The 22,555-nt window shown below is 36.4% G+C and overlaps 1 protein-coding gene across 7 annotated transcripts in view; it reads right to left on the bottom strand.

Annotated features, from left to right (window-relative positions):
- The window catches only part of ATP8B (ATPase phospholipid transporting 8B), a 634,707-nt gene that overhangs the window by 118,118 nt on the left and 494,034 nt on the right, over window positions 1-22,555 (bottom strand). For all 7 annotated transcript variants that reach the window (XM_069823802.1, XM_069823803.1, XM_069823800.1 and 4 more), the window contains one exon: window positions 6,511-6,569. In XM_069823802.1, coding sequence (XP_069679903.1) covers window positions 6,511-6,569 — 59 coding nt within the window. The remainder of the gene's footprint in view (window positions 1-6,510; window positions 6,570-22,555) is intronic.

The following is a 22,555-nucleotide window of genomic DNA, read 5'->3' as shown; positions in this document are numbered from 1 at the left end:
TTCCTCTCAGTCTCTGTATATGATCAAAAAATCTATTAATGTTCTGCTAAAATATTATATATTTCATGTGCACCAGTCCAGATGAATCGACTAGAAGATATTGAATATATAGAAAATCCGACCAATAGTTTAGAAGAGATTGCTGTAGACCTAGATGTACGGATACGGAAATAAATTCTGGAACTCAATGAATGGCGCTCTCACGCACTTCAGACACATGGAGGCAGGTTCCACCACCACCACTTTGCCAACGTCTTACATATGGGCCTAAAGTTAAGTAACTGAAATCGGGAAGACTGAAAGTCTACGATCACCATAACCACAGAAGTGAACCTCTACAACTTCCATTTCCTTGATGAAGGATGGTGGAGCGGAGAAAAAATTCTCTCCGGCACCGGGACTCGAACCTGGGTTTTCAGCTCTATGTGCTGACGCTTTATCCACTAAGCCACATCGGATTCCAGTTCCGATGCCGGATTGAACCCTCTCAGTTTAAGTTCCACCTCTTAGTTTCCCTTTAGTGGCCAACCCTTTTGTACTGTGTCACAGATGTGTGACAGTGGCACAATGTCCAACACACTATGTGCAAGGTGCACTCATTACGAGTGATTAAGTGGCCGGGATCCGACGGAATGAGCGCCGTCTTAAATCACCAAGTGATTATTTATGCATATCATATTATTGTGATGTACCGAAGTACACATTATGATATTTCCGTGCAGAAATTCTACGTGATCTTCGCTCCACCCATCCTTCTTCATATGATAACGCAGAATTCCTGCATGGAAATGTCATACTGTATACAGTATACTTCGGTACATCACAATAATATTCAATTTCCTTCCTAAATGTCTTTCGTCATGCATGATTCCACGAGCATCAAGAGCTTCCTGTAGAACATACATGGGCACAATTTTCGGTTACGTGAGGCACTCGATTTGAAATAGTTTGTTTGCTAGGAGAGGAGACTGCAGAGTAGGATGGGAAATATAAACTGCTGTGACCTGTGTCACCTTATCGTAATCGCTAAAGCGGTCAGTGGCGAATTATTAGGAAAGCGCTTGGTTAACGTGAGAGACTCGAAAACTTTTATTCAATTTGGCAAATTAATTCGGCAGCTTTAATCATAAACCTCTTTACTGTTTCTCCGTAGCTGAATTGATTTAAATCACAGGCGAGAAATTGCGTAACTAGCCAATAATATTCCATCACGTTGTCTACGTTTATTTTCTTGAATATTCTGGCGTTTCTCAAGTTTACTTAATAGATTTGCACGTTCTCGACCTAAAATCAGAAAATCATATTTCGTTTTCTACACACATTTTATTTTTTTTTGGGGGGGGGGGAAATAATACGTACAAACAACATTTAATTCCTCATAGGCTACCTTTTAATGCGGCGTGTTTAAGGTATAATGTCGTATTTAATATACTATGCAAATGTTATGATCATAAATTTTCTTCGGAATAGTACGAAAAATAACATTTAATTTGTCTTACCTTCTAATTCAGCATGTTCTTTATGACATAAGGAGTAATGTCGTTGTATATTAAATTTATTAATGCCTAATATGATTTTCGAGCATAACATACATCGTATGTTCTCCCCTTCTAAACAGCAAAAAAACTCTTCCTCCCATTTCTCATGAAATAATCGGTTTCTAACGCGTACACACTACTTTGATAATCCCATTATGCCACCACTGATATTGCTTATGAAACTGATATAGAACCTGCCCACGCCTAGGAGCTGCGTGAGTGAGGAACGGGGACTGTGAAAATGATGTCACTCATAGCGATAAGCTCTGTGAAGGTCAGTGAGGCACAAATTCTCAAGTGAGGCACGATGCCCATCTCTGCTGTAGAAGTAAAGGAAACTTAAGCTTCAGACCCTACAACCTCCAGCACGAAAACATTTTGGTTGTAACAAACTATTGCAAAGATCCATTGGCTCATTTCTTACAATCAATTCATCATACAAACAAAAGGTAGATTATGGATAATCAAGATCTGAAAAGAAAAATGTCTCACTGTAATTTTAATCCGAGTTAAGGCATATTCCCAATACGTTTTTAAACAGTACACGTAGAGAAAATGTGATATGCAAGAATTTACACACACATTCTTTCACAGTGATCTGCCCAAGGGCAGATCTTTCACTGCAAACCCAGCTTTCTCCAATCTTTCCTATTTTCTGCCTTCCTCTTAGTCTCCGATTATGATCCATACATCTTAATGTCGTCTAACATCTGATATCTTCTTCTGCCCCGAACTCTTCTCCCGTTCACCATTCCTTCCAGTGCACCCTTCAGTAGGCAGGAAGAGTTCGGGGCAGAAGAAGATACCAGATGATAGACTACATTAAGATAATTACATGGATCATAGACTAAGAGGAAGGCTGAAAATAGGAAAGATTGGAGAATGCTGGGTTTGCAGTGAAAGACCTGCCCTTGGGAATGAATGAATGAATGAATGAATGGAATGAATGAATGAATGAATGAATGAATGAATGAATGAATGAATGAATGAATGAATGGAATGAATGAATGAATGAATGCATATCTATAAACCCTTTCATTAAATCTGTAAGTATGGCGTGGAATACAAAATTCACGATTTTATTTACCTAAATGTTGTTGCTGTTTAGTCAACCGTCCGAAGACAGGTTTGAATCTCGTAAGTGACATAGATGTACAGCTGTCAAAAAAAAAAAAGTGGCCGCACTCGTGAACAGCGAATATTTTCAAAGTCCACTTCGGGTCGCGGCGATTTTACACGATGCATGTGCTTGTACAAGCAGTTCCGGAACTATGAAAGTGTTCCATATCTGCGCCTCGTAGACCAGCGGTAGAGTGCTTGTTTAATGATTCAAAGGTCGTGGGTTCGGGCCTTCTTCAAGTTTTCATTTTATTTTTTAATCGTTCTTTAGCGATGTAAATGATATTCAAATTATCATTTATATCCAGTTATCGTTCTTTATGGATATCACGTTATTTATATTTTGTTATCGTTCTTTAGAGATATGAATAAAATTCAGGTCATCATTTGTATTCTGTTATCGTATTATAACGATATGAATAATAATTATTATTATTGTATCTCCAAAAGGGGATAGCCCTATTTTACATATGTATGTTAGGGCTATAGTTTTATACACAAAAAAGATAAGCATAAAGAGAAATGGAAAAGAAAATTAAATTAGCTTACGCGATGTAAACAAAACATAAACAATCCGTAAATTAGGCATTGCGATTGCAAAACAAATATCAGGTATCAATTTGAAACATACAAAACATTAATAACACACATACGTAACACTTCTATAACACAAATATGCAGCTTTCCGTACCATACATCATAAATTAATACACAATAGTCACACAAACACAATTAAACTATAATTAGGACATTGCGACGACATCAAGCATCCCATAACTGACTCACATACATAACAAATCAAGTATCCGTTACAACACATACACTTCAACATAGTAACCACACTTTTAAAAGTTACAAATTTGGCTCCAAGAAGAATAAATTGGACACTGTTACCATTTACTATTCTTCTACAATTTCTTAAATACATCTGTAATAAATCTGTGAAATTCCGATATGAATAATATTCACGTTTTTTATATTGTTATCGTTCTTAGCGATTTAAATAATATTCAAGTTATCATTTATATTCTGTTTTCCTTCATTAGCATTATAAAACAATATTCAAGTTATCATTTATATTCTGTTTTCCTTCATTAGCATTATAAAACAATATTCAAGTTATTTATATTGTTATTGTTCTTTCGCAATATATTAATTAAACAAACCGATATTTATCATTTATATTCTGTTATCGTTCTTTAGTGATAGTGTATAAATAATATTCAAGTTATTTATATTGTAACCGTTATTTAGCGATATAAATAACATAAATTTAATATTAGGTTTGGAAAAATCCAGTTGCATAATACTGGTATTAGTTTTTCTTTTTGTATTATTACATCATACTATCTTGAACCACAATAAAATGAAAAGGAGTAACGAGGAATTGAACCTGAGACGTTGACATCTAAATTCCGACATTCGTCCGCTGAGCTACGAGAGCAAAAGTGTGGAAACATTTTCGGAAAAATTGGCCCAATCACACTCTAAGATTTTCTGATGATTCGTAGAAGCTAGTCCAGGATGCGGGGGGCAAAGGCTAATTGAGATTTCCCGGTCTCTGACCGGGTCAAACATCCTGATAGAATTAATATTTAACCCTTGCCGTGACTTTCGGTGAAGTCCGGAGGGGCCCAATTAGTCAAATCCACTCTCCTCATCTCCACGCTTGGGCCCCCTGGAATTTAATAAGATGCGAAAGAGATAGTGGTGTGCGGAAAGCAACGGGATGTTACCGCATTTAGGCCTATCCTTCCCAAGAAAACTGCAAACATGAACAAAGGAAGCTTTTAATAGAAGAAGAAGGATCTTCTGCGGACCTCTGGAAAAAGAACTAAGGAAGAGACTAGTGAAGTGCTTTGTGTGGAGTGTGGCATTGTATGGGGAAAGAACATGGACATTACGACGAAATGAAGAGAAACGAATTGAAGCATTTGAAATGTGGATGTGGAGAAGAACGGTGCGTGTAAAGTGGACAGACAGAATAAGAAATAAAATTGTGTTTGAAAAAGTGAGTGAAGAAATAATGATGCTGAAACTGATTAGAAAGAGAAAAAGGAATTGGTTGGGTCTCTGGTTGAAAAGAATAATAGACGACATTAGGATACGTGGATCATATGCGGAGACTAAGAGGAAGGCAGAAAATAGGAAAGATTGGAGATTGCTGGGTTTGCAATGAAAGACCTGCCCATGGACAGAACATTTATGTGTGTATGTTCAGAATGCCTGGAGTATCGTGTCTAAGAACAGTCGCTATTTGCAAAGACTAGTCAATTCCATGCCCACTCTACTGCAAGATGATCGAGATAAGAGGAAGATAGACTAAATATTGAATTGTGGCTTTTTGTTTTGTTTTTTGAACGCTTAATTGTTTGAATGTTTTAAGGCCGACGCCAGTAAATTTGTTATGTTTATGCCACGAAAGATATTTTATTGAGAATAAAATCTTTTTTCTTTCCATTTGCAGCCACAATATCATAATGATAATGATAAAGTCATGGCATAATATATTAATGAACCTGATGTTAATTACTAAAATAATCATAAAAGAGAAAGGAGCCATTATGTCTAGTTTGTCTCTCTCAAAAACAGAACAAAAAAGGACATAAAAAGCACGAGGTTGTAGTCGAACGCAGGACCTCATGAATAAGAGGCCTGAACGCTACCCTTATGCTATCGAATAACACACAGTATACTTCAATTATAACTGTAGATATCAGGCAACGTGATCCAACAACATGTAACATCGCCTGTCTCCGAATTGTAGCGAAGATACCCGAAGGGAACTTTGTTCCTGGAGAGCGGCCACTTTTTCTTTTGACAGCTGTACATATCAGCCAGAACCTTAATCAGAAATATTTATCTAATTGTGAAATATTAATGCAGATTACTTGTGACAATGTCGACAATGATTGCATAGTAAACAAACACACAATCAAACATACAAACAAACACACAATCAAACATACAAACAAATAAATAATTAAATAAATACAGTATGTGTTGAGATACATATTTATTTGAAATGCCTATCACAGCTATAACGGCTAGGAGGATCATTGTGCTAACCACCACCTCCATTCTGGTTGGATGATCGTCCACCTCTGCTTCGGAATGTGGGCATGAGACCAGCAGCGGGCTGGTCGGTCTAGGCCCTTCACGTGCTGTAGCGCCACGGATTATTATCACATTTACAATAAGAGCCTGTTCCGCTTCCTACTGTACTAATACTCAAGTGCTTTACATTAATTTTGAAGCAAGAAGTCCGCAGAATCCAATTACCGTTCGTCATTGCACAGAAATCAATCGGCATCTATCCGTTTCCTTCTTGCTTTGTATAATCATGGTAAAAAAAAAAAGCACAGTGTAATTTTATTCTTACTTGATTTCAAAATATTTTCCTTCTAAAATTGTACATACATACATACATACATACATACATACATACATACATACATACATACATACATACATACATACATACATACATACATACATACATACATACATACATACATACATACATACATACATACATACATACATACATTACTATCCGAAAATGTTAAATTTTAATTGCAAAAAGTATGCGAACTACTAGGGTTGGGGTGGGAAATGGCTATGCTGTGTCTATGTCAATGTTAAGATATTTCCCCTCCTTGCTTGTACTAGTGTGCAGTATAGAAGATGTCTATTCTTACTAGTTCTAGTACTGCCGTACCTCCCATCTCCCCTCTACGACTTCAAAGTTAATGTGATGAACTCTTACAAAGAATCCGAGGTAAAAGAAGTCATCTTTTGCATTTAGAATCAAAATGCAAGAAGTAGTGAAGATAAAAGACACCTCACTTACCGCATAATTAAACTGTGAGTTGTAAGCACGATCGTTGGCCCGGATTCGCCGCTCCGTGTCTGTAACAAAATAGAAGAAAGAGTTTTAAATTGTATCATTAAGCATTATTGCATATAAGTAAGCTTAGTATTTCTGCTACCAAAAGACTCAAGTTGCGGGTAAATATTCTATATAGTAGGTAGAACCCAGGTGATGCAGCAGAGAAAGAGACAAACATGTTCTTACTGCATGTTCATAGAGTACATACATCCAACCTGAAATAAAAGTAGAGCAACTACTGACTTCATCATAGCGCAACAGCCCGAAGGTGGCCAGGGCCTACCTGCGTGACAAACATTTTTTCTCCATAAAGTATGGATAGAAAGTGCTGACGGAGTTGGGGCTCACTTGGAATATGTTCCTTCGTGTACTTTTCTAGAAATGCTCTAAAGTGTTTATTGTTCAATTTATTAAGCGGTATATTGACTTTGAATTTTGATCATCATGGCACATAGATTCCCCCAAAACATGGATTTCTTATCGTACTGTCTCTCAGAATTTGATGATAGGCCTACTGCTTCTTTTGAGTTACGTTCAATCATGTTTCTATGCCTTTTTGTATTGCAATGTCTTTCAATTCAATGTTTTCTTGTAACTTTTATATCTACTTTGCACAACTTACATGCAATGTTGCCCATATTCACACAGAACTTACTGGCTCCGAACTCCTGAATTAAGTCCTCCAGCCTTTCATACTTCGAACTTTTTGTTTTCGGCATTTTACCTCGTCACATATACAAATGTTACGTTAAGTAAATAATGCGAATTTTACATTTCACTGGTTTAAAGCACTCACTATGACCCGTGTTCCGGCTTCAATACAAACTAGAGTGAGCGTGATAAGATGCGGTTCTATGCTGTATCAGACGGGATGTATCCCTGGGCTGTGACGTCAGGTACAGTATGAGAGTAGGTAACTGTATTCCAGCTTAGACGTAGCTGAAATATTAAGCTTATATATAACTATTGCAAGAGTCTCCCTCGAAACGATCTAATTATGAACTCGACGGTACAGATCCTTTACTAAAGTAGCCATGTAAGAGATCTCTTCCAAATTGAGCACAAAAAGTCTATAAAATACTTGACTACTGAATGAGTATCTCCAGCAGCTCAGTGTCAGAACTCAGTCTTATCCGAACCCAGGTTCGATCCTCGGCACTGACTGGAGTAATATTTGTAGTGGATAAGGTCAGAGAATGGACGTTTTTCCACTGTTCTTCCTCAACACTATATTTCTCATTCCACAAACATATCATTTTATACTTCACTCTTCTCTTCCCTTAATTTCACGTCATTAAAAATAATGATTTCTTGACAAAATGTATGAGCTTCGGTGATGACAACGACATTCGGCGATGACATGCCAGTTTACTGCTACTCTGTGCAACGTTTGTGCCAGATGGGAACGATCATATGATAATACCCAATAGTATTTCGGAAATACGTTCCCGATGCTGGACGAGGGGCACTTGTGGCGACCCTTGCTCTCATCCAAGTCAGTCGGATGCTGCCCAAGTGACGTTTGGTTGGTGTTCGGGGACTCTGTAATCTGGTGACAGTTAGGACCATGTCTGGACTATCTGAGGGAGTGAAAAGACACTCATAGATCTCCCATGCATCCATCCTTAATTTGTGGGAGTTGTAAGCATAATAAGAACTCCATGTATGGTCTATAATATGCAGACGGACTTCCGTCCGCCCCCTCCGTACACATGTATGCATGTATATGTGTGTGATATGTGTATATACATATACACACACTGGTTACAGAAAGTGAATGATTTCAGTGCATGTTTTTAATTAGTACCATTATTAACTGATAAATTACATAATCATAATGAAATTTACCTTTTGGTTCGTTCATTTCCAAAATGTAAGTATTCTGACCCAATATAAAACATCCGTTACTAGCGCGATTTTTTGGTGCATGGTTAACGGTTAAAACCATAAAGGACAAACGAAAGAAGATGGGCTCATAAATTCACTTCCTACTAGAAAGAAAGAAATTTATGCTTATCTGTCCGGAATCAAATCCAGGTCTGTTGGGTTTGTAATCAGAAATGCAATTTCTTTCAGTGCAGAGAAAGACTGCCAAAAATTATATACATTATACGCTTTCTTTCTTCGTCATGTTTTTTCCTTCTCCTTTGTTACCAACTTACAATCCAATGCGGTGTGGAGAGGATTATATTCTGACCAACACTAGACAGGCACATATTGCGGGCCTTTCTGGTCGTGTGGTCAGCACAGCACAGGGTCACCGCTCAGACGACACAGGACAGCACATGACAAGAGAACACCCAGCCCCGTGGACGGAAGATAAATATCTTTCAGTGTTCACTCCGGGAATCGAACCACGGCCGCTTGGATAAGAAGCGCATATGCTACCCACAAAGCCAAGGCGGCGGATCACATTATACATGTAACAGTTAATTATTCAGCCGTAGTTGTTTCATTATCTTAATACTCTTCGATTCACATAGAAATAACTATCGCGAAGGGTTTTACTAATGGACGGAGTTATGCAGTAAGAGGCTAACTAAAAAAACTTGTTTCCGTTATATTGGTCATTGAATAAATAATACTTACGGTTGTTTATTAAACGTTTTATGCAAGAAGTATTGTAACATTCATATTATTACAAAAAAAAAGCACAACAACAACAACAATAATAATAATAATAATAATAATAATAATAATAATAATAATAATAATAATAATAATAATAATAATAATAAGGCTAACCGATTTTTAATAACGGAACCAGCAGCTGATTTAATTTTGCGCAGCAAAATAAATAAACAAAGTAATTAATGTTATGCAATAAACGAATTTTGGTTATAAATGGCAGGAGAGTGCAGATTGCATTCTTGATTTTTTTTCGGGTTAAAAACCATCCAACAGCAGATTTGTCGATCGGTTTATTGTTACGTAACTCCGTCCAATTGAAGGGTTCAGAGCCATAGTGGGCCAAGCGCCATTTATTAAAAACGGAGAAAGCAAGGGTTAAAGTTAAGTGAATACCATAGTTTAATGAAGATTGACATATCATTTAGTTTTAATGTGTATATTTTATATTACTTGCTATATGTTTCCATTGAATTATGATAATAACTTCATTTTAACCTTTGTTTTCTACGGTTTTAGTAAATGGCGCTTGCCCTACTATGGTTCTGAATCCTTCAATTATTGCTCCATAAAAAACCGTTATGCATATGTATTTGGATAATAGTTAAAGGTTTAGTTATGAAATAACTACAAAACCAATTAAACTTTATTCAGTAATAATGTTTGGTGTGGAAAGGACCCCAAACACATATTTCAGTTAAAATAAATGATTAGGTGTTTTTTATACTCGTATTATTTCCTTAATTCAACTATATTGTATATTACTATAAAAAAGTACTTGTAAGAGCTTTCAGAAGTACAAAATAGATACATAATCTATTCTTGTTCGAACTGTTCGACACATCGTCAATTTCCAAACCCAGTAAGCAAAGATCAATTAAATTTTACATTGTAAAACATTGCTTCCTAAATTCATATTTATCTAAAAAGGCAATACACAGTAACTCAATAGGAAGAATGCGGTATTGTATACGATTTATGAAGCGTAAAATTGACAGAATTACTGTTCAAAGAGATAGTATAGGTTTTACAAACAGTGCGTTATCAAATAAAGCACTCTCGATAAATAGTAAATTTAATTTTCACGTGGATGTATCGGAATTTGGAGTACAGTTAATCGATAATATAATGCGTCTTTCTGTGTGTGTGTGCAATTATGTATCTCTTTAATTAAAATGATAGTCAACTGTTATGAAACTGACATATGAAATCGTAAATCATGAAAACGTGTCGTATCTCGAGATGTCACATAAGATATAATTGGGCGGGTTGGCTGCCAAGTGGTGTAAGTCACAAAAATTGCAAAATGCACTAACATCACTTATAGTTACTAAACATCCAGTTCTATGTATCCGACAAGTAGTGTGTGTCCTAGCTCAATAGTTTTCTCACAAATAGCGCAAAATGTTATTACACTGAACGAAACTGCTGAGTGCCTTGGCAGTCAAGTAGTGTACGTCCAAGTGCTCCTTCCAGTGTTATCGGCACACAGATTTTGTGCTGTCGCCGCCTGTGGACATTGTTTACTCTGTTGTGTTGCAAAAATTGTATTATTAGGTAAGTGTTGTTCAAGAATAAAATAACGTAACCTGTGTATGAACCATTCATATTAAGTACATGTTGCTCACGACTGTAAATAACGTAGTCTGTATGTGAAACATTCATAATATTAGGTTGTGGTGTTCCAGAGAGTGAAATAAACGTGGTCAATGTATTAAAGACTGTACAAATATGGATGAGACTGCTGCAGTTCCACGGTCTAAGAAAATCAGAAATTATAAAGGAGATCAACATCAGGTCACAAAACGTTTGCAAAACGCTGGTGAATCATACAAGGATCGTTCAGGTAGACTCATACAACCTAAGATATTTCGTAATGTAGACTGCACGTGTTTTTAGAAGCTTACAGAAGATGAACGAAAGCAATTATTGTTCAAAATATTTTGGAAAATGGGAGACTTTGGTAAACAAAATACGTATCTGTGTGGGCTCATTCACGTTGTATCTGTTGCAAGGCATCGTGCTCGTGATGGTAGTCGTGTGCTTAATACTATTGTGAACAAATTTTACTTGTATGTTGGCTCTAGGAATGTTGAAACGCGCAAAAAATATTTTCTTCACACATTTTCAGTGAGTGATGGGAGATTGTCGCGAGTTGGGATGAAGCTAATGCGACTCGGGGCTCTCTGGAGATTGCCTCATCCTTGCTGATTCACTTCAAGAAAGTGTTGTCTTATAAACCAGCTATAAAGTATATTGTGATTGGTCCGATTTTTGTACTGGACAGAATCGAAATTTGAATATAGCCCTCACACTTCTGCGTTATGTTCTGTTCAATGACAATGACATCGAAACCACTGAACAAACATTTTTGGTTTCGGGACATTCACACCTTTTCAACGATGGTGATTTTGGGTGTGTTGAAACTGCCAGTAGAAATAGAACCATTTAGGCTATGTGCCAAAATATTGGTACAACGTGATGGAGGAAGCCCGAAGACCAATAAGTTTGTGGTTCATGAAATGAAACATCCAGATTTTCTGACAGTCTTCAAGAGTGTCACGAAGAGAAAACAAAATCTGGCTGGAAATGAAAGCAACTGGCTGAAAATGCGTCATATCAAGTACAGTAAGGCGCATGGAACCTCTGTCCTTTATAAAGAAAATCTGAACGAAATGGTTGAGTTCGAAGAGCTTGACTTGATAAAACGTCGTAGCAGAACAGGGCGCTCGTCAATGTGCCTGACTCGGCATCAACGTCAAACGACTTACCCTGATGTATAAACATCGTCACAGAAGCAAAGAAAAAAAGATATGGGTGACCTATTGCAGTTTATACTCCCTTGTCACCATTATTTTTTCTTGGCTTAAATTCTGATCTTTGAACTGTTTCCAATGACGAGGAATGAGTTTATGAAACCATGATATCAGGTGACATCGTTTTCATTTTCATTTTGTTCTTTTCAATGTTCATTTTTGTTTGTATTTCTTGACAATAAACAAGAGTTCTGTTTTTGAATAGGGTTTCAATTTTTATTCAATCTCATTTCCTTTCCCAATTTATTTTTGTTTCAATTTGGGAACGCTATTTTTTCCGAGATCATGACTTCGAAAAGTTCACTTTTGAGGTAGTTAAAACAGTTAAAAGATAGGTTTATAACTTCTAATTGAAAGTGTAGGCCTATATGTTCCACTTATTGCTATGCCATAATTTACTCAAGACATACACAATTCTGAATTTACAGTGAATTGTAAACTTTAAATTTGCTCTTCTGAAAACATAGAAGTCTGGACGTACACCACTTGGCCAACCAACCAGCCCAATTATCACGTGCTCTCCATCATTTTCTCTTTTCTTCTGTTCGAGTCTTCTTGTGAATAATTATACTTTTTCTATACTAGGCGGCATATTCAATGGCCAGTGAGGCGGAGCTATGATAGAGGCGCTTGCCAATCGCTTGCATGTTCCGCCTCCCAGAGTTGCCAGTTCAGACCTAACGTCACGCCACTATACACTTAATCCTTTCCGCTCGGAAAGACTAAGATAGTCTTGAGGGTATGTTCTATACTGTAGAAAGAGCTCCTTGTGTCCTTCATGACTGTCGAAATCCCATATGTTTAGGTGGTATAGGCCCTAGTTGCTGAGAAATGATTTATTTCATGTTTAACACTTGAAAAGCGCATTTTAATTTTTAAAATGGTTGAACAAAGGCATTCACTCAACATTACGATTTCTGATATAATATGTATGTATTTGTCGTTTTTCACTACCTATTTTGTATAACTATCAGTCCAAACTGAAAATAACTTTTGAAAAACAATAATAGATAAAAATACTCAACGTTATACAAGGAGCTATCAGAGAAATATTTATTTTCATGTAAGACATAAACATGCAGAACTAACTGAATCAAGTTCCATGCATTGCGAAATGAATTTTTCATGTTTCGCTGTTTATTACATTTCGGGTCACTTGTGAGAAGGCGGAACTGTTGAGATAATAAACCTTCACCATTCAAACAGAAACACTGCTTTGTTTATATGACTCATCTTTATGAGGACGAAATACAATATTTAGGCTACCGTACTCAGCTGGAGGGGCCTCTGTGCCTTAACTGTTTCAATCTGCTTCCTTTCAGTCTTCAAGTCACTGTGGTTGAGTGAAGGAGCAAATTTTATATTAAATAGTAAAGGGGAGTACCCCGAGAAAAACCCTCTACATCTGCTTTGTCCACCATAAATTTCATCATGACCAGGCCTGGAATCGAACCCGGCTGCCTAGATGAACGACCAGAACGCTAGTGCTGAACCATAGACGCGTCAACATGATATGAATGAAAGATATTCTTCTAAGTCCACTCGTTCTTGTTAAGTATCGTAAATTAATTATATCTATTCAGTATTATCATTATTTTATTGTCATTTAAACTTTTAAGAAGAAATTTTATAAATAACATTTTGAAACCATCATACGAGTATAAAAACCTTAGACTTAATTAACAGAAGAATTATTAGTGTTAATTTATTAACGACAATTCTGAAGTGTTCGAGTTGGTGATATGATGAGAAGGGAACAACGGTGCAATGACGTTATGGAAAATAGAGTGTTTCTGAAACGGTGTTACCCGATAAATCACATACCCCGACTCATCACACAGCCCAGCTCAACATCGATAAACCACACACCAGTGGAAAAACTCAACATCAACAAAATGTAAACAGTATCACACTTTATTTAAACTTCAAGCGCATATCTCTAGCCAGACATAGTACATTATTTATGATTTATATTTATATGTAGTTCAGGCACACATCTTCTTCCAACTGTCTTAAGAAACTCAAGTGTTATTTGTATCATTTCTAACTCTTTGTTTGTTTTTCAAGACGTAGTCTTTATTTGAATTCCTCTTCCTAATGTCAACGCTGCGCATTTCAAATTTTTTTTTCTCCAGCATTTTAACAGACTCCACCCACGAGTTTGGTTTAACCAATAAGACAGACTGGTTTCCGATAAATTATTTTTCTCAAGTTTGTTACATCCTGGAGCGTCACAAAATCATATTCAGCCACAGCTCGTATTATTTTATTTGAACGACGAGTCAAGGTCTTCGCTGGCTTCACGTTTCACGGCAATAAGAACCTACGTATAACATGGCAACGTTCTTGGTTGGGACAAGTTGCCTGGTTGAGATTCTTTCCGGGGTTTTCCTCAACTCATTAAGAGCAAATGTTGGGTAAAAGTCAAGTCAGTAATTATTCACGAAATCAAATAGTTAAAATTATAAAAAAAATTCACTAAAGTAATAAAATTATAGTTCTAATTTTTCAATTTCATCCAAAAATAGTTGTGATCTCTGCCAAAACTAGTTGTTTTAGGTAATTTCACTATTATAGGTTTTTGTTCAGTCACAGCGCCAAACAATGTTACCACTTTTCAATTCAAGGATGCGATATTGTGGCTCCAGAGAGTCACGCATACTTTTCCTTTCCTTCTCCTTTCCATAACGCTCGAAGGCCGCCCGTCTCAAAGCAATGTAAATACCAGTGTTGCCAATTTAGTTGTTTTAAAGCTAAATCTAGCTTTTTTCAATGTTTAGCTCAGCGGCAAAAAAAAAAAAATCTAGCTTATTTCCTGCGCTTAGCAGGCGGGAAGCTTCGTTGGTTTAATCCAATTTAAATGAACTTTAGCTAAATACTTTATTAATATTCATCTCAAACTATTCATGGCAAGCACGTATAGGTCGCGCCAGGGATTTTGGCAGATGGATTTTCTTATTGTGAACTGGAGAGCTAGTCCTCACCGCTGCAAGATCGGCTGTTATCTCTGTCGCAGTGGAATGGGTAGGACATAAGAGTAAACATGCACGCCCGAGTATTTGTGCACTCTGGACAGACACCTCCAAAAACTAAACAAATATTACAGTAGTCTATATGTGTCTTTGGTATTCTCAAGAAACTTGTTCAATTAATTAAAATTTGTCTCAATGAAACTTACAGCAGAGTCCGTATAGGTCAGTTTCTATCTGATGCTTTTTCAATTCACTGCGGGCTAAAGCAAGGAGATGCACTATCACCTTTACTTTTTAACTTTGCTCTAGAGTATGCCATTAGGAAAGTCCAGGATAACAGAGAGGGTTTGGAATTGAACGGGTTACATCAGCTTTTTGTCTATGCGGATGACGTGAATATGTTAGGAAAAACTCCACAAACGATTAGGGAAAACACGGAAATTTTACTTGAAGCAAATAAAGCGATAGGTTTGGTAGTAAATCCCGAAAATACAAAGTATATGATTATGTCTCGTGACCAGAATATTGTACGAAATGGAAATATAATCTGCTATATATATGGAAATATGTATGTATATGGAAATATGTTAATCCTTAGTCAATAGATAAGACTGGGTTTTACGAAATACGAACATTAAGGGATGGAAAATGGAAGGCAGTAATGATCAAAGTAATTATACCGATTTATTTTTTTTAACCAGCAGACGTGCAGCCTTTAAATTTAAAACAAAGATTCACTCATAAAATTGGGTTAGACTATTCATCTCATCTCTCAGAATTGTTTCTAAAATGTATAAGGAAAGTAAAAAAATTCAATTTCATGTAGGCTACTCCCTTGAATTAACTTCAGTTCCCCCCCCCCCCCGAGCAGAGATGAGAGAGAAAGAAGTCGACGATTTTAAAAATTCACTAAACTATATTTAACTAGAGACGTAAAATTTAAAATGAAGGTTACTCTCTACAATATTGGTTAAACATTCTTAGATTTTTTTTAAATACCATATCTTATGGTACTGATGAAAAGGCAGAAGGGAGTGGGAAATCTCATGTCATCCGATCTCGATGAAAGTCGATATCTGGGGGTCTTTGTAATCACAGAGTACGAATAAGGTATTATTTAGTCAGACTTTGTCCCTAAAGTGGTGGAGTGGGGCAAAAATGGGTGAAAATTTAAATTAGATATCTTAGGGGTTTTCGAGACGAAAATTACGAATAATACAATTTGTGCGAATTCAATATAGCAGTTTCAGTACTATGAATTATATTTAAAAAAATTAAACATCGGATATCGCACAGGTAACACATGTACAGTATTTAAGGGGGTATGTAACACCTTTTGATAGTAGGCCTATACATTTAGTAAAATCCAAAGTGTAATTTCTACATATTCTGAATGAATGTTGTGCTGGAATTTAGTATAGTCATCAGCTAATACCTCTAGATTAATAAACAACTTTTTAGAATCCATAAAATACAGTATTTATTGTGAATGGTAATTACATTTTTCAATTGGTGCAATTTGTGCAGGGAAAATTGGTTTGTCCGATATTTTGTACGATTTCGAATATTTTAAAATGCTTTCTTCTCTGTTCTATTCAAATGTGCGTGTGAAGAAATTATTGCCCTTGTAATATCCATTACAATCCTATTTATTATACTCTTATATAAATCTAACTTCCGCAGTATGGAATTTTACCCAATTAACCAAATTATATTTTGATTATTAAGAAGAATTGTAATTTTATTAACTTGAATTGTCGCACCACCAGTAGACGATCCCTAGATTATTACTGGACAAATCTTGTATATTGATCTGGTAAGGGTAGGATTATATATTATATATGCGCAATGGAATGCTTTTTCCTTTTAATTAAGAATTAATTTAATTTAGAAAATGTAGGAGACGTATTGTAAAATCATTGCGAACGGAAGTCATTTACATTTATTAAAGGTATTCTTTGAGTAGGACTGTACTGTGATGTGTTTCATAATAAGGATAATTGATATGAGCTGCTGTTATGAAAATATGAACGACTCAGAATGTTATCGCATGTCATTCTCGCAGCTTACACAAACAATATAGGCTCGCCTACTGGATATGTCATCGAGGTCATCTGCCAAAATCGGTGCCTCCGACTATAATAATATGTTATAATCCAGAGACGAGTTGAAACATGTTTCATCATACAAGAACATACATGAACTGCTTATCATCCTTCCCTTCAGAGTTGCCAGATAAATGAATCGCAACCGTCGTACCAACTTATGAAAACTGTCGTACTTCAGCATAAAATTGTCGTACATTTCTCAGCTTCTTAATAAATATATATAATTTTAGTCCACCGATGTGTAGTAATGGTTAGTATGTCTGACTGTGACACGAGCGGGCCGGGATTCAAATCCTGGTTGAGACAAGTTACCTGGTTGAGGTTGTTTTCGGGGTTTTCCCTCAACCCATTAAGAGCAAATGCTGGGTAACTTTCGGCGCTGGAGTCATTTTGCTAGCATTATCACCTTCATGTCATTGACGCCAGATAACCATCGCAGTTGATAAAGAATCATAAAATAACCTACATATTATATATGTCTACCAGTTAATTTCAGTTCCAAATTTTAAGAATTTACTACTAATTATTGTTCACATCCACAATGACATTCAGGATTGAAACAAATCGCCACCAACTTCTTCATCATCAACACTGTTATCGCCGTAAAGCGTGCACGATGACGCTTGGTTAGAAACAACTTTGTTATATTTAAAGTCAGCAGAAATTTGATCTTTGGCCGGCGCGGCGGCAGATATTTTAATATCTAACAATGCTGCGGCTGAAAATTATATCAAATTAATTCATCTACAGTCGACTCAAACCCGATACCTATATAATGTCGGCGCGTTTAGACTTATTAATGCTGCTGCGATACTATTTCATTGGTAAAAGACTTCATTTATCGAACAAACAAGGAAGTTGATAAAATTAAATATGTATTACTTTGATATAACCGCGCCGTATACGTGAAACCTAGAGCTCAAGATGGCAAATTATGACTTGCATGGCGAGCACAGTTACCAGATCGAGTTTCAAACCATTTCCCCCCCTTAAAAGCATGTTTCTTTCGGATTAGTCAAGGACATACTGAATGAAGAAAACTTGTCTAGAAGGGCCTAATTAACCATCAATTTTATTTCAATAATTATAAAACAACATTATAAGTTCCAAAATAATTATTTCCTTCAGTGAAAAAGTCGTACAAAATTTCGTACGACATAGAGTTCGGTAGTACCTCGTACAATTAGTCAAAACAGTCGTAGTCGTACATATGGCAATCCTGCTTCCCTCTCAACTCTACCCTTTCTTGCTGAGGTGACGTGGCTGAGTCAATCACGTGATCCATTGAAACATTGAAAACCCAAAACACATTACATCATCCAGTGTATTTTCTTCATCAAGAAAGTTGGACAGTAAAGTTGTAAAGATGACATATTGCCAATAGATATGAAATGTAAAATAGGGACCCTCGCTGCATATAAGAAGGAATCAAATGACGACTCAGAGTACTTCACATAAATCTAATAGCAAAGATATTGTCGCCACTGCAAGTACTTCTTCATTGCTGCTAAACACTGAGGATCCAGACATTGACCCTGTGATCCTGAGGAAGTATTTTATGATAATTAGCTTTTTTTTCTTGAAAATAGCTTATACAGGGACATCATTTTATTTTTACTTCAATTTTTATTGTACCTGAGTTTCTGAATGTACTTCACTCCCACCCCCTCTACTAGTAAACTTCCAGCCGTTCTCCGCACAGAACCGAGGCCGCATATGCAGTACTGAGTTAGAAAAAAACATACTCACTATTATTGGTTTACCTGAATAAATTGGACTTTGAGAAGGGATCATTATGTTTAGGAAATAGTGTTGTCACTTCAGACCAATATACTGTAGTTTTGTTAATTCGGCCACAGAAGACGATGGTATTATGTTAGTCATACAGAGAATGAAATTCATGACCGTAAAAAATGCTGCTTGTAAGCATCATCATATAAGTAGCAAAATTGTATTTGTTATATTGAATTATTTCAACGTTACAATTGCTTGTATGTTAAAATATGTATATAATAACGTTACGCAATTTGTGTTCGTTTGTTTTGTGTGTTTTTGGAAAACATAATTTCAATTAATGCTCCCCCAAAAATAATGTAACTAAAACCTTGTGCATCCCTCCTGTTTATCGTACGGCTCGTCCAATCACTCGTTACCTGCACTTTGTGCCTAAACTAGACGCTCTACTGTACTGTAATGTTATAAACTTTATTCAAACATATGTACTTCAGTACATCGTAATAATTTATTCAAACATGTTTTAATAACTCTTCTTCATCATTGCACTTCAGTGATATTGCAATTTCCAAAACAATAACATAACTGACATGGAATTTTCCTTCACTCGTATCTTGTTTCATCATATTTTAGTATAATAATATTATTATTTGATTTTCGTTTTCCTACAAAAGGAAAGTTATTTTTATCGGTATGTTCTACTATAATCATTTCCATTTACAATTAGATTCGATATGTGCATGCTTACCTATGATTTCGTGATAATCATTATAGCATGTGTTATAATGTCGCTCGATGCTTGATTAATAATTACCTATTAAAATTCAGAACACACAAGGCGTCTACATTGTTATTATATGCACAACAAATACTGTTACTCCTATTCTTCGTTAAACACAAGTTTCCGAACAGATGTTGATTTTGAGAAAGAAGCAATCTACATTTAAGCAGGTAACCCGTCACTGATAGATGCTTGTGTACGGCGTTGTAGGAGAGTTGGACGGAAGGGAGTGGGTAAAGCAAAGACAGTTTACTGCTTGTCCCTGCGACGTCACTATTGCTAGTGATCACAATTATTACAATTTTGCCGATACCTGACGTAAATAGTCGCGGACGTTCGCTAGCTCGTTCCCCGGATTTAAATGTTTATGGGTTTTATTTGTAGGATAATTTAAAGCAGAAAGTGTGTATGAACAATCCACATACTCTAGAAGAGCTGGAGAATAAAATCAGGCGATTGCTGATGAATTATTACAAACAGAGTGTTGCAGAAGGAGTTTCAGAATTTTCTACAGCGATGTAATTCTTCCATCCAGAAAGGTGGACATCATTTTCAAAATATGCTTTGATAAAAGGTAAGATCACCATAACGGTTCCTTGTTACCTTTTATCGAAGCTTTATCAACATCTAGGTTATTTAGCCTCTGAATGAGATGAAGGTGATAATGCCGGTGAAATGAGTCCGGGGTCCAACACCGAAAGTTACCCAGCATTTGCTCATGTTGGGTTGAGGGAAAACCCCGAAAAAAAAACCTCAACCAGGTTAACTTGCCCCGAACGGGAATCGAACCCGGGCCACCTGGTTTCGCGGCCAGACACGCTAACCGTTACTCCACAAGTGTGGATATAGCAAACTTGTGATCAGCAGAAAATTAAGCAATAGATTTAATTTTTTTCTGTAAAACTGAAGGTTTAGGATGTCTCCGAGTATTCACTGCAAGCTTAGGTTCTGCGACTTTTCATTTTAAACGACTGCGCAACGTGCTGTACAGGCCAACAACAACCGCTCCACTTATAATAGCATTAGAAACATCAAGTAAAATTCACTAAATATATTCCTTACGCTTATATCCTGGATCTGATCCCAAATAGGTGCAAGACAATTTTATATTAGTTTATTTTTCCTCTCTTGTATGTTTGTCAGTTGCTTTCAAGCTGCGCAATTATAATTTTGTACATGATACTCACTCTGCCATATGATACGGGTTAACTAGCGAGTTTTAAGACTTAATTAGCATAATCATGGATGATGGATAGAGAGGCTGTCGTGACTTCAGAGGCGTAAATTACAACTTCACAAAATGAGAGTGAGGTTTAGAAAGAGCATGTAATGACTCTTGGGACAGAACAGACGACCTAAAACAGGAGAGAAACAAACAGCGAGTTAGTTTGCTGGAATGACCCGAAAAATATAGGCCTAGTTACGACTTTGCGTGACTTATTTGAAATTATCGTCTAGGAACTTGACATGGCACAACAGGCTGTACGAGTATATCTGCAATAGAACTCATGACACCTCTTCAATACGAGGCGAGTTTTTATCTGTCAATATAGGGTGAAGGTTGGTAATATTGGGATAGTTCTTTTTGAGAATATATTACAATTTTACTGAGCGAGAAGAAGATCGGTTTTTTGTGTTAACATATTAAGGGAATGTTCGTGGACAAGTTGCTGCACAAAACCGGTCCTTCTCTCGTTCAGTAAAATTGTAATAAATTCTCAAAAAGAACATCACAATATTACCAACCTTTACCCTACATTAAGACGTCCGGCCAAAGCGCGTAAAACAATTAATTTTTAAATTCATTTAAAATATTTCAATATTTTGCATATGTCCTACTTGTAATATATTATTCATACATTACGTGTATCATATTTTTTTCTTGTTTTATAGTCAGATTTTATTTCAAATGACTCGTGGATTTTCTTCGAGATTCGCCAAGACAAGATAGGCTTCGTACAATATGGCACGAATTACAACAATATTCTTTTTTTTTTTTTTCCAGTCGCCCTGGGTGACGCAGTCGGTATAGTACTGTACCCGAAGTTGCGGGTTCGATCCCGGCCCAGGTCGATGGTATTTAAGTGTGCTTAAATGCGACAGGCTCATGTCACTAGATTTAGTGGTATGTAAAAGAACTCCTGCGGGACACTGATACAACCTCGGCAGTTGCTAGCGTCGTTAAATAAAACATAATTTCATTTCATTTCATTTTTCCAAAACGAATTCTATTACGTTCCACTCCATAACAGAAGTATATATACAGGGTGTTTCCGGGCTGGTGTTACAAACTTTCAGGGATGATGGGGAAGGGCACATGTATCAATTTGAGATAAGGAACTCTGGTCCGGAAATGACTGAGTCGAAAGTTATAAGAAAAGTAGTTGTGTGGAAATGGAATTGTAATTTATCACCACGTGTCCTCCTTCCCTTAACCTTTGGAAAAGTCGTGGAAAGATTGTATGGGCTGAATGTCTCCTACATGGGACTAGGTCCCATACAATCTGTGAGCTTGTCTACTGTTCCCATTGGCTCATCCGTATTCGAAAATCATGTCTGCATATTCCGCTCTCGTGTACTCCTCCATTTACTAGACACGACTGGACACTGCAACGTGTATACATACACTGCTCTCTACAGACCAGGGTTGCCAGATAAAGGAAATGCAACCGTCGTACTAACTTATGAAAAATGTCGTACTCCAGCATAAAATTGTCGTACATTTCTCACCTTACTATTTTTATTAATAGTGCGTACAGACATATTTCAGATAACGCCCTAAAAAGTGATTCATAGATCTATATATAATTCTAACCGTAAATTTTAGTTCCAATTAAGAATATTATTAACTATTGTTCACATCCACAATGATATTCAACACTCAAACAAATCACCATTTCTTCATCAACACTATAAAGCATGTACGAGAGGCTTAGTTAGAAACAACATTGTATTGAAAGTCAGAAG

The sequence above is a fragment of the Periplaneta americana genome, chromosome 4 (genome assembly GCF_040183065.1).
Source record: "Periplaneta americana isolate PAMFEO1 chromosome 4, P.americana_PAMFEO1_priV1, whole genome shotgun sequence".
NCBI lineage: Eukaryota > Metazoa > Arthropoda > Insecta > Blattodea > Blattidae > Periplaneta > Periplaneta americana.
Note: the sequence above shows the minus strand (reverse complement) of the source record. Positions and strands in the feature narration are given on the sequence as shown.